The sequence below is a fragment of the Gadus morhua genome, chromosome 1 (assembly GCF_902167405.1).
Source record: "Gadus morhua chromosome 1, gadMor3.0, whole genome shotgun sequence".
In the NCBI taxonomy this organism is placed as follows: domain Eukaryota; kingdom Metazoa; phylum Chordata; class Actinopteri; order Gadiformes; family Gadidae; genus Gadus; species Gadus morhua.
This window is the reverse complement of record NC_044048.1, coordinates 9,106,024-9,119,544: the sequence shown is the minus strand read 5'-3', so window position 1 is coordinate 9,119,544 and position 13,521 is coordinate 9,106,024. Positions and strand designations below refer to the sequence as shown.

Below are 13,521 nucleotides of genomic sequence, written 5' to 3'. Positions count from 1 at the left end.
TAGGGGCCACACTTGACCAGTACCAACGACGATGCACGCACAGACATTTGAAGGTCTTATTATCTATTGAAGGCTCATTCCTTGAGGAAATTCTAAAATAGCAATCCTGAAACTTTATTTCTACAATGATCAGAACAAAAAAATATTCAATAAAAAAATCTTCATTTTATTACTACAGTAGAACAGAGAGGATATTATTTAATTGTATATTATCTTTTTAATTGAACAATTGATGTAGCTTATCTTCTAAATATAATGTCATGGGAGAACAGGCCTTGAGTTTTTGTGACGCGTACTCTGGGCTTGGAGAAGAGCTGTGGATGGGGGTGGGGAGGCACGGGGGAGGGGAACGTGTCTCCTTCTAGAGGAACTGCATTCTGTTTGGTTACAAAAAGTAAGCTGGGAACCGCCGCTTTTGGCGGTTTTACTTACAACTAACCTTCACAATGTAACCTTTATACTTACTCCTTTCAAATATGTCTGAAGTAGAACGTTTCTAAATAATTAAATCTTCCAATCCACGAGCCACGATTCCATTCAGGGCAATCTTTTGTTAAATCGTTTTATTCTGGTCCCCTTCCCCCCCCCCTAGTTTGGATGTTTGTCTACAACTGAAGCCACTAGGGGCTGCTAATGGGAGAACTAACGTCATGCAGGTGAAATGATTGGGTGTTTGTTGATTTAGCCCTCACTGAGCTGATAAATAATAATCTGTTCTGGTGTAAAGAGTAATGCATCTACGACAGTGTCAGCATTAAAATGATTTGCTAACTTCTGCTTTACAGAACATCATAACCACTTATCACTAAATGATGCAGACTTTGGGCAGTTATAAAGGCAATTTTGAATGAGCACTACAATTGTAGTAATGTCCTTGGCCTCAGCCTGGACTATTTATTGATTGATTCTCAGGGTTTCTGGAACTGGTGTTCATCCAGCAACATCAACAACAGTGTTGAACATCAACTATTTTGCAGATGAGCTTTGTTGAAGACCTTCAATTTCTTTCAGTTTTTTTTTTTTTACATTTCTACTAGTGATGGGTCGGTCACAAACGATTCGGTCAGAACAAACAAATCCCAAAGGTGAACGGCGAGAACTGATTCCCAAAACAAGAGAACTGATTCTTTTTTTTTCAACATGTAACAAAAATATCGTCACGTAAATAAAGTATACAAACAAACAGAGCTTCGTCTTAGCTTGCAACCTTATATTGATTGAGTCTAAAACTTTCTCATAGATTCAGCCAATGAGAGTACTACAGCAGGTAGCAATCGCGTTGCCATGGCCCATGGGTAAACAAATGATACGGCACCACCACACAAGTTAACTAACGATCGCTTTAGTATTGTTTTACGTGCTATTACGAGTCTCGTTTGATCTAGTAGGGAATTCGCACAGTGCTGCTTCACTGTTTATTAGCGCTTCTTGGAAGAAGCCATTTAATTCCTACTCCACCCCATTATTTATTAAGGATATTTATGCAAAAAAGGCATGTATTTGCTTTATATATATGCTTAATATTTACACAGGGTAATTTTGCCAGAACATTAGAAAGTAGTAGGCTACATGCATGTTGATTAACATTGAATCCATAATTTCCGATTTCCTGTCAAATGACGTAACAGACCATCTGACTTAACAAACAAATCAAACGAACATATCAAACAAACGAATTGTGATAGTGAACGGAACTGAAAGAACTGATTCCCGGACAATAATCGCTTCCCTTATTTCTATAGATAAAGTGATAAATATATGTATAATTTGTAATCGCTAGATTTATTTTTTCAACCGGGATGTTGCAGAGTTTTCCCTTTCAAAAACACACCATCCAAAACATATTTTTCTGATGCAAGATTATTTGAGAGAGTAACGACAAACATTCAGATAAAGATAAAAACTGTTAAATGCTTGATCGTTTTCTTCATATTCTTCCTTTATTCCCTGCGGTAGTTGCTTTTACACCATGCTTACACTCTATTATGCCACTCAGGATAAAGGGTGGAGGCCTATCTCTTCCAAAATCACCACCACCACACCCACATCTCAGCTCTGGGAAGACAGTGGCACAAGTGGCCTTTTGTCAAAGCAGCATCTGTCAAGCTATTACTCCCTTGAGGACATCAGAAGATTAGCTTTGACATTAACCCATCCCCCTTTAGACCCAGACACACACACACACACACACACACACACACACACACACACACACACACACACACACACACACACACACACACACACACACACACACACACACACACATACACACCTACAAACACACACATGCACACACCACTACCCACAATCCCTTCGTTAGGAGTCACTTCCCGTTTCAAAAGCCAGATGATAAACGCAAGCCATCATGTGATTGTGTGCTTGTGTGTGTGCTGCTTAAGTCTTGAGAGTCTGGACTGTCTAGCAGGTTGCACAGATCTCCTCCCCTGGGGATTTAATGCAACAGACTCACGGCCAGCAGCCGTCACTGAGAGCCCCTGATGGTGGTCCGCTTCATGTAAGTGATTGCCTCTTCCTTAAGTATAGATGTTGGGCTTTGTCTACAGTTCCATAGTCTGTGCATGTGTGCGGTGGGGGTATGGCAGCACAACTGGTTCATCCCCGGTAAACAGCATCTACACATTGCAAGGTGAATTTTATACAGAGTCTATATTCTTAAAAAGTTATTTCATTAGTGATTCAACTAACATGCTTGGACAATCAGATTATTGTGAGTATGTGGGGTAGCATTTCCTCTGTAATGTCTTTCATTGTTGTGTATTTCTTCTTTCAGCGTAGACAGTCTGTGATTTATTACTTGTTGACGCCCCCTGCTTCCACCAGTTCTCAGTCAAAGCCTGATCAATATGTGATCAGCCAGAAAGCTGTTAGGCTGCAAGTTATTGCATGATGAAGTTCACGGCCATTCGCTGGCTACACAAATACACACAAACGTGTTTACACGGAAGGCACTTAGAGGAGTTCACCCTGGTATATTAAAGGTCAAATCATGTTGTCTAAATGTCCTCAACGTCTTATTGTGAACCTGAATCCAGCATTTGTGTATTGTCTACGCAATCCTTATTAAGTATTCAGTCCTGTCGCCTGTACGTTTGTACGTTTGTGTGTGTGTGTGTGTTTGTGTGTGTGTGTGTATGTGTGTGTGTGTGTGTATGTGTGTGAGAGTGTATATGTGTGTGTGTGTGTGTGTGTGTGTGTGTGTGTGTGTGTGTGTGTGTGTGTGTGTGTGTGTGTGTGTGTGTGTGTGTGTGAGAGTGTGTGTGTGTGTGTATGAGTTTGGGGCTGACGGATCGTAAGCCTGCACTGCAGTAATATGAGACCTCCCTCACTAGGGGGAAGAAGGCAAGCGATCCAAGTATCGAGGGGAATCTGACATCACATCCATCCGCGTGTGATCAGAAATACATTTGAAGGGGAGAAGAGATTTCACCTGTGTGAGGGAAGCAGAACTGACATGGATATACCTTTCTTATTGTTGCAAAGAACATAAAACATGTTTATATAATGTGAAGGACCAAAAAGAGGAAGGCTTTATACAAAGTGTTAGTTGTGTTATGACAAGACGTTTCCCCTTTTGGCTGTAAACGCGGTATGGTGTATCGGTGGATGAGATACTCCTTCTGGCTGACGGCTAAGTACTGGGGCTGTGTGTCCATACTCTGCGTCACGAGCCCCTCTGCTTTGAACCAGGCTGGTTTGATGGTTTCTCTGGGAGACGGTGGAGAATGTCGGCCCTACAGCCTGAGGAGATGAGAGGTGCACAGCGCGCCGCGGTCCAGCCGGGACGGCGTGGGGCCGCAGGACGCTGAGCCCAGCCCAAGGTCAGAGCGCTGGTTTATGCGCCGGTTCCCGTGTGTCGCTCCACTCTGTGCACACGGATCCCTTCTCAGCGGGCACGTGGGGACCGATCGGCTGGTGGCCCAGTTTAAACCTTTCCATTGGTTATCGTCCCTGCCTCCACCCCCCTCCTGTCCCCCTGTCCTCCTGTCCTGCTGTCCTCCTGTCCTGCTGTCCACCAGTCCTCCACACCCCTCCTGGTCCACCTGTCCTGTCCTGCTGTCCTCCTGTCCTGTCCTCCACCCCCCTCCTGTCCTCCTGTACCCATGTCCCCCTCTCCTCCTGTCCTCCTGTCCCCCTGTCCTCCTGTCCCCCTGTCCTCCTGTCCTGTCCTCCTGTCCCCCTGTCCTCCTGTCCCCCTGTCCTCCTGTCCTGTCCTCCTGTCCCCCTGTCCTCCTGTCCTCCTGTACCCATGTCCTCCTGTCCCCTGTCCTCCTGTCCCCCTATCCTCCTGTCCTTCTGTCCTCCTGTCCTGTCCTTTCCTCCTGTCCTCCTGTCCTGCTGTCCTCCTGTCCTCCTGTCCTGCTGTCCTCCTGTCCTCCTGTCCTGCTGTCCTCCTGTCCTTCAGCCTCGGTGGGCCGGTGGTGGGCTCCTGTGTTGGTCCCTCAGGGCATGTTCAGCATATAGATGCACCGTTGTGTCTCTCTGCTCTCATTATTTATCACAGTGTGTGTGTGTGTGTGGGTGTGGGTGACTCTGTGTGAATGGACAGTATATATGTACTTCAAATGGCGATCAGTATATGGGGGGACTCCACATCCTTGGTACCCCGACCCCCTCACCAGAGCGGAGATGGAGCTGGTGGGCGGGGACATTCAACGCATGTGGCCAGAGAAACATTTAATCATTTTTAATGATCCATCATGACACATTTACTTTATAGTCGCTGACAAACACACTCGTGCGCACACGCACACCCGAGATCTCAGCCGTGCTGTGAGTGCAGGCAGATCGGCGGGCACCACGTGCACTACGTGCACTCGCAACCTGCTAAATGGCCACCGTGCCTCTGCTTTAACTGGACTCATATTTCAATCTGTGAGAGAGGGGAGATGGCCAGCACGGAGCCAACAGGTCCATTACTGAGAGGGAGAGGGAGAGGGGGAGAGGGAGGGAGAGGGAAAGGGGGAGAGAGAGAGGGAGAGGGGGAGGGAGAGGGAGAGACAGGGGGGATGGAGATATATCAATTGCAAGGGGATGGGCGAGAGAGAGAGAGAGAGAGAGAGAGAGAGAGAGAGAGAGAGAGAGAGAGAGAGAGAGAGAGAGGGAGAGGGAGAGGGAGAAAGAGAGATGGGGATGAGGGAGAGAGAGCGAGAGCGAGGGGAAGGGAGAGAAAGGGCGCAGTGAGAGAGGAGGATGCAGGCGTACTGCGGCAGCCATAGAACGGAGTGACGTTGTCAAGCGTTAGAATGACACACACACAGGCCCGCGTGGCCAACGCACTCCGACACACAGCCAGGGACTGAGGGGAACATACTCAACGCACTCGCACACGTGGCTCCACGCATCTCCGCGTACGCAGAGGGTGAGTGTGAACTTTACTGCGTGTTCCACACACTTTCACAGCATTTGTGCGTCTGTTGCGTTTCAACTGTATTTTTGTTAGTTAGTGAATTACTTAGCTGGTTCTATTCTGGTGATGCTTGTTTTTCTGTCTCTTCAGTGGACTCTTTGCCATTTTTCCTCATCCCTTGTGAGATTAAGCACTGACCTCAGCACGGCTATGACCTCCTTCCTGAACGTATACTCTGTATCCATAGAATACAGCATCTAAGAGTCTTTAAAGGAAAGGGCGAGAGGAGGAGGATAAGAGTGGATCGATGGAGAGGAGAGAGGCGGCGCGAGGCAGCTTCAGAGGGAACAGAGCGGCGGGCTAGGTGGAGCTGGTGGGGGGTGTGCAGGGTATCCCGTAGCCAGGGGTGACACGTGGGGTTCTGCTTGAGTCAGCAGCTGCTGTGTGACTCAGTGCAGCACGCCGGACCTGTGCGCTCACACACGCGCACACATGCACACACACACACACACACACACACACACACACACACACACACACACACACACACACACACACACACACACACACACACACACACACACACACACACACACACACACAGAGACAGACACACAGACAAACACACACACACACACACACGCACACACACATCCGAGAGAGCTTAGACAGAAATACCAGACATAAAGAGAGAGAAGTCCGGTCATTGTCGCTGGATTGTAGTGGCTGTAACTGGTAACTGATTTGTATCACTGATGATTGCTGGATGTATGACTGCTCTCGGATGGTATCTTTGGCTTCATCTAATTCAACTTGTTTTTCAGGGGGTTTCAAATGTGGTGGTTGATGTTGAAGGGTGAACCTGATTTGTTTCCCTTGCCAATGGACTATCTAGGCTCCTGGAAAGCTTCTATTAATGGCAGTTGTACTATTTAGTAACTATACTTCATGAGTCATTGTATGCCAATTGAATTAACATTCATATCAGTGACTCACGACGGGCATATAAACAGTTACTCATTGTTTCAACCAGGTTTTTTTTGTTTTTGAGGAAAGAGAGGTTTTCCTGTAAAAAGAAAAAGCGAGATGAGAGCACTGATTTAATTGAAGAAAGTGACTTTGAAAGTGAGTCACCTTCCCACTCTGATTGGTCGAAGACGCCGTTCCTGTTTGTCACCGCTTCCTGTCTCTGTGAATGGGTAGGAGGTGTGGACCAATGGGAGGGCAGCACTAAGGATGCAACAGTGTTCCAGGAAAAAATACCCCATTGTTTGAGAGACGCTGAAGGAGTGTGACCTCGCACGGACTGGACTGGTTCACCTAACGGCCCGCCAAGAGAGACAGAGAGAGAGAGAGAGAGTCATTATAAGGTAAGGTCACTTCTCTGTGCCTATAGGGTTGCCACCTGGCTGTTTGATGATCTTGGTTTGTGTGTTTGTCTGTGTGTGTGTGGGTGTGTCTGTGCATGTCTGTGTGTGTGTAATTGAACATGTAAATCTTGACACATCTTGATTTTGTTGAGGTAAATTAGAATTTGACTTGTGTTTGTGTCAGAAGACACATAAGTAATTTCACCCTAACCCTACACTGCTTTAAGCCATTGGCTTGTAAACTGATGTTATCATTGTTGTTATCTTTATAGAAATATATTCATATCTGAATATATCAATCATGTAATTGTGGGATTTACATAATGTGTACTTTGCTATGCGTTCAAGCTTAATACACACATGTGCACTGACAACTACGTATACAGAAAACACACACACACACGCACACACCGAAGTGCGCACCCACACAAGCACACGCACACACACACACGCACATACACACACGCTCACACACAAAGTAACCCCTCCCCCTCCCCCTCTGTTGGTATCTATTGATTCTGTGATGAGTCAGTCTGAATTCATCACATCAATTGCCTTTGTGTGAGTTTTTCTTTACCTTTTTTGCTGCAGTGTGCATTTGCATGTGTTTGTTTGTATGTGTGCAAACAAAAGCGTTTGTTTATTTGATGGTGTTTCAGATTAACATGTGTCTGTGCCTTTGCGTTAATATTTTTGTAGTGTGTGTGTGTGTGTGTGTGTGTGTGTGTGTGTGTGTGTGTGTGTGTGTGTGTGTGTGTGTGTGTGTGTTTTTGTTTGTTCATGTGTGTAATGAGAGTTTGGACATGTAAGCGTGTGTGTAAGCATGTGTGTGTGTATATGTGCCTGTCTTTCCCGGTTGTTTCTCCAGAGGTACCATCGTCTTCTCTTTCAGTCAGTTGATTACAGGAAACCGCTGGGTTTAATGGGTTTGATGCTGTGGGTTTGTTGACTTGCGATTCAATAGTGCAGCACTAACTTGAATAGAATAAATACACCACTATGGCCAGTAGATGTCAGTATAGTCTCAATTGAACCATGTAACACTTTTGAACAAGTGACGGACAAAACTCTTCCCATCGTTCAAAAAAAGAAACCCACAAACTACTCAAGGTGTGTTTTGCTATCAATTATATAATATTGATATATACAATATCATTTGATTGTAATATAATATAAAATAACACAATTTTAGGCCGCAAAACCGCTTCGGTATACAGGGCTTTCTTTCATGACGAAATCCATATCTCTTAACGTCACCTTATGACCACGTGTGGAACTCACCAGCTCTTAGAAACCTAGGCTACATGAGCCCAGTGGGTCCCTAAATATTCCCTTACCATTTTTCTCCTTATATATATTAAGCAGATAAACTCTACATCCACTGTCTTCCTCAGCCGATTATACCACTGGACTTATTCATCCTCTCTCTAACGCTCACTAACACATAAGCGACACACAGACCTGTCATACTGTACTCCACTTTACACAGTACATCTATGGTGTAGCCATAGCAAAGGAAAGATGAACAACACAAAGGTGGCATTTAATGACGCTCTCAGAATCCTGCTGAGTACCGGAGGTGGGAAAGAGCGAGCAAGATGTTTGTGAACTGTTATGTTCTCACTTTCCAAGCATTGCTTAGGAATTTTATGTTTACATTTATGTGCAGGCTTACTTAGTCTAGGAATGGCATTATAAGGTCTTTGACAGACCCTAACCTAAGTGAAACAAGAAATTCCTCCAGCCTTTGGAAATATTGGAACCAACATCTGTACCATTGATGAGCAGATGTGCTATGTATAATTAGGGGCTGCTTGGTCCCCTATTGTTTCTGTAACGGGTTTTTTCCCCCTCAAATTCTGTAAAATACATACTGCAGCCTATACCGTAAGTCAAAAACTCTTGACATTTTCAGGTATGGTTACCAATAACCCCCACTACCCATGAACCCAAATTTGTGGTAGCCTACTGCACCCAAAGGTGGCACAATTGTAAAAAATCATGAATAAGGCTTATTTCCCCTCACCAGATTGACCTGGACTCAAAATTATTTCAGAATATTAATCTCTAGAATCAGATGCATTCATAAAACACTCTTATGCCCTAACATTTTTTACTTTTCCCACAATTTCATATTAAAGCTAAACATGATAAAAAGATTCACAGGCTACAAAAAATAATAAAAAATTCACCAAAATATACACACAAAATCTTTAGATAAAGCCTCACGCAAAACATAATTTGTTTTACTTAGTTCCATTTGAGAAATATTGGCCAATAAACTTGGAGCAGTTGCACCATTTTTCTTATATGACCATTTTGTTATTGTAGGCTATAAAAAAACATATGACTATTATTAGGTAGATACCAATGCCCCCCACTACCCATAAACCCAAATCGTGGTACTGCACCTAAAGGTGGCGCTATTTAAAAAAAGTATGAACTAGATTTATTTCTCCTTAGTAGATGGACTCAAAATTCTTTCATCGTATTAATCTCTTAAATCCGATGCATCTTTTTTTTTACCGTTTTCTGCTCTATTGTTTACTTTTCCCAGAATTTGATAGAAAAGCCAAACATACACAGTCCCAACCGATTTTGCCTATACGACCATTTTGTTATTGTATAACTACCATACGGCTTTCATTAGGTGGATACCATTAAGAGTGCAAATTTTCAGATCTGTACTCTTTTAAGAAAACCCTTAATTCTCTTGTGAAATGTGTGCTTGGAGTTTTCTTGATGTGTGCTTATCAATCGACATTTTCAGCATGTGAATGAGGCTTGATGCAGTTCAGGAATGTCAGTGGCTCAACGGGATTATGCCGTGTAGGCCTACTGGTGATCCATAGGTTGACTGTTCAAATCCTGATTTAGTGCATTATGAACAAGCTGCACATGACATTCTGTCATTGCCACTCATTTAAGAAACACAACATTGAACAGCACCTGAAATTCATCAGGCAATCAACATTCAGGCTCATTAGTTTCCAAGAATCCGACTGCCAAGACACAGTATGGCTTTAAGCGAAACTTTTTCATTAACCCTTTTTCTTTCATAATTATCGCTGTCATATTTATATTTTTTCCGTTAGTGTTCTTGACTAAAAATGTTTAATTTCCCCAGAATTTAAAAAAAATGTCAGGTAGGCTATATGCTTTGAAGAAAGCCCTTAATTCACTTGAGAAATGTGTGCTTTGAGTTTTCTGGATGTTGTGTGCTTATCAATCGACATTTGGACCATGTGAATGAGGCTGCAGTTCAGGTTTATAAGTGGAACATCTTTCCTTAAATACGGCAATTATATGTTATATTTATATATCTTCCATTAGTTTGTTCTTGACTTTTAATTTTGCTTGGACCCCGTTAATCACTGCTTGCGGTTATATTTTATTTTATGTTTGTCTTCATAATGTGTGTTATATTTGTACCTTTGAGTCTGTCAATAAAGATAATAATACACATAATTAGGAGAACACACATCACCAGCTGAACCTGTGTTTGTGTTTGTGTGTGTGTCTGTAAGTGTGTATGTGTGTGTCTGTGAGTGTGCGTGTGTGTTTGTGTGTGTGTATGTGCTGCTGTTTGTGGGTTCTTGTGTGTCAGTGTGCTGATGATTTGGACCAGTAATGGCATGCCTGCAACAATCCATTGGGGAATAGCGGATTTCCATACTGATAGAGCCCGGGTTCTAGACCACACCTGTGTTCCCAGGAATCCGAGTAGGAATTCTGTCAGACGGAGTGGAATTATTAAGCTTATTAGTGGTGTCTGCCACTGGGTCCCCTGAGGAAGAAAGGGAGAGGGAGAGGGGGAGAGAATGGGAAGATGGGGGAGATCGGAACAAGTAGAGAAAAACAGACAAGGGACAGAATAGAATAAGGATAGCAGAGGTGATGGAAGATGTCCTCCGCCACTTTTCTTACAGAGTGTTGCTCAGACACTGTGGTCTATATCCCTCTCAAGGGTGTGTTTTCCTCAATAAAAAAGAAAATTGTATAGAAGAATCACAACCATAGCAAACAGAGTAAACACAAAAACACATAAATGCTTATTTCCAAACACTACTGATGTACAGATGTCTGGCCGTGTGACGAGGACGCAGCATGTGATCTTAACCCAGTGCTGCGTTCTCCTGACTTTGAGGACATTTAATCAGACAAATCTCTTCCTCAATTCGAACATCTTCATCCGTGAAGTCTCTGGCACACACTCGGGCTCCTGGAGACGGCAGCGTCGGGGCACGCATGACATGAGTACGCCTGCTCATGTGTTAGTGTTATCGCTGTGAGCAAGGTGCATGTGTTGCTTGTGTGTGTGTGTGTGTGTGTGTGTGTGTGTGTGTGTGTGTATGTGTTTGTTGTTTATGTTTGTCTGTCTCTGTGTTTGGATATGTGTGTGTCGTAGGGAGCCGAGCAGCTGGTAACCAGCTCTTCTTCATGCGCTCAACAACAGATATTGAGTTCTAAAGACGCCACAATCAAGAAGTTATTTTATCTACCTCACAAAACCTACCTAATTCACTCAGTGATGAATCTGTTTGATTAATGAATGACCATCTAATACTGTTGGATAAATCAGGTGTTAATGTAGGTGTTACTTTAATAGTACCATATTTTGCATTTTTCCCAGTTTTAAAGATGCTTTGACAGTAACAGTAGGTCTTCCCTGTTTCCACTGTCATCTCTCGACCACACTCGTAGTCCGACTGTCATTTATCCTGCGTGTGTTTGTAGTGAATGAAATGAGCAACGCTAGCGCTAGGATCCTACAGCTGTGTTTATAACCACAGAAATCAGGTTGGAATAAATCTCTCAAATCCCTGCGACCTCTCTCTCTCTCTCTCTCTCTCTCTCTCTCTCTCTCTCTCTCTCTCTCTCTCTCTCTCTCTCTCTCTCTCTCTCTCTCTCTCTCTCTCTCTTTGGTCTATGTAGAAAGGTTTCTTTCCCCCTCTTTGCACTCCTCCTTTGCTCCATCCTGTGACAAAGTGGGCGCTAGTTTAATTATATGATATTAAATGCTTTGACACAGCGAGCGTAAATGGCGATAGTCGAGTGAAACGCTCTAAAACGGTGGAGAGCGGAGATGGTTTCTCATGTGACTCCAGCTTTAGTGTCATTTGAAGTCAAGAGGGGATCTTCACCCAATGTTAGTAGTTTGTGAGGATATTTACTGAACATTTAGACCCAAAGGAAATCAGGTGAGGAGAAGGCTTGCTTCGGCTTGCTGCGGTGTGAGAAACGTGTGTGTGTGTGTGTGTGTGTGTGTGTGTGTGTGTGTGTGTGTGTGTGTGTGTGTGTGTGTGTGTGTGTGTGTGTGTGTGTGTGTGTGTGTGTGTGTGTGTGTGTGGCTATATGTGTGCTTGTATAGTCACTAGGTTCTGCTGAATTTGTATGTGTGTACTTTGCGGAACTTGAGCATCTGAAATTGGAACATAGTGTTCTTCAACAGTGTGTTCCCTTTGCTTTAGGAATGGATCTGTGTGTGTGTTCGTGTGTCTGTGCATGTGTGTGGGTGAGAAAGTTTGTGTGTGTGCGTTTGTTTGTGTGTGTTTGTGTGTGAGTGTGTTTATGTGTATGTGTGTGTGTGTGTGTTTGTCGGTGTCGGCGTGTGTGTGTGCGTGTAAGAAAGTGTTTTTGGATTTTAAACTCCTTAAGGCAAGTTGCATCACATTGACATTCCTGCTGAAAATAAGTTCAACTCGTGGTTAACCAACTCTCAGTCATATGGGCACAGACTGATGACACACACACACACACTCATGCCTGCACTGAGTGTGTTAACTGCGAACCACAACACATCACATAATCACATTACAACTAATCGCTGATAGATCTCTTTACCAGGACATTTTTTTCTTCCAATTTTTCTTATTTAAAATGTTCACGTTTTCTAAAGCTTAATTATTTAACCCCTTATGTTCATGCTCTATTGATAGTCAGTCTATTCATCATTATATGCTCCTACATTTATAGAAAGATATGGTCTGAGTGGTCATGTTGTAACTTCATCGTGTGTAGCCTGCTTGTCAATGACTGACTTTGACTTTATCTGTGTGGTGTGTGTTGTGTGTGTGTGTGTGTGTGTGTGTGTGTGTGTGTGTGTGTGTGTGTGTGTGTGTGTGTGTGTGTGTGTGTGTGTGTGTGTGTGTGTGTGTTTCTCCAACCCAGCGATGAGTGGAGGTGTCAACGTGAAGTCGGCCTCCCGGGGTCCTTCCTCATCTGGAATCCCCCTCCCCCACAGCCTTCTGCCCACCTCACCCAAACCAGACCCTCGCCGCAACACCAGCAGCCTCCCCCGGCCCTCGACACACACCCCTAAACACACGCCCACACACACCCCTAAACAAACACCAACACACACCCCTACTCACACAGCCACGTATTTACAGAAACCCCGCACACTCCTGTCCTCTTCCTCCTCCTCCTCGTCCTCCTCCTCGGCTTCCTCTTCCTGCTCCAACATCCCAGACGCCTCCTCCAGCAGGGGCCTCCTGAGAGACGTCTCCCTGAGGAATCAACTCCTCCAAAGGGCCGGGGCGCTACCCGTTCCCAAGGCCTCGCGCTCGGCCTGCGGCAGCCCGCAGTCCCCGCGCAGGGAGGCCAGGGATCTGCCTGACCAGAGCAAACGCACGCCGCACAGCGCCGCACCGCCCCCGCACACGCACACCGACCCCCAGGGTGGCAACCGCAACGGGAACGCCCCCTGCACCAATCAGAACCAGGCGTGGTACGCGAGCGGACACTCGCCCCGGCTGCAGTTCAGACGGGGGCACGTCT

General features: G+C 44.7%; 1 protein-coding gene across 6 annotated transcripts in view; it reads left to right on the top strand.

Annotated features, from left to right (window-relative positions):
- Positions 1 to 2,361: 2,361 nt before the first annotated feature.
- LOC115552726 (neuron navigator 1) overlaps positions 2,362 to 13,521 on the top strand; it is a 99,671-nt gene continuing 88,511 nt past the window's right edge. For all 6 annotated transcript variants that reach the window (XM_030369064.1, XM_030369056.1, XM_030369059.1 and 3 more), the window contains exons 1-3: positions 2,362 to 2,518; positions 6,575 to 6,741; positions 12,913 to 13,521. The exon at positions 12,913 to 13,521 is cut by the window's right edge and continues 400 nt beyond it. In XM_030369064.1, the coding sequence (XP_030224924.1) occupies positions 12,915 to 13,521 (607 nt within the window). In that variant the 5' untranslated portion in view covers positions 2,362 to 2,518; positions 6,575 to 6,741; positions 12,913 to 12,914. The remainder of the gene's footprint in view (positions 2,519 to 6,574; positions 6,742 to 12,912) is intronic.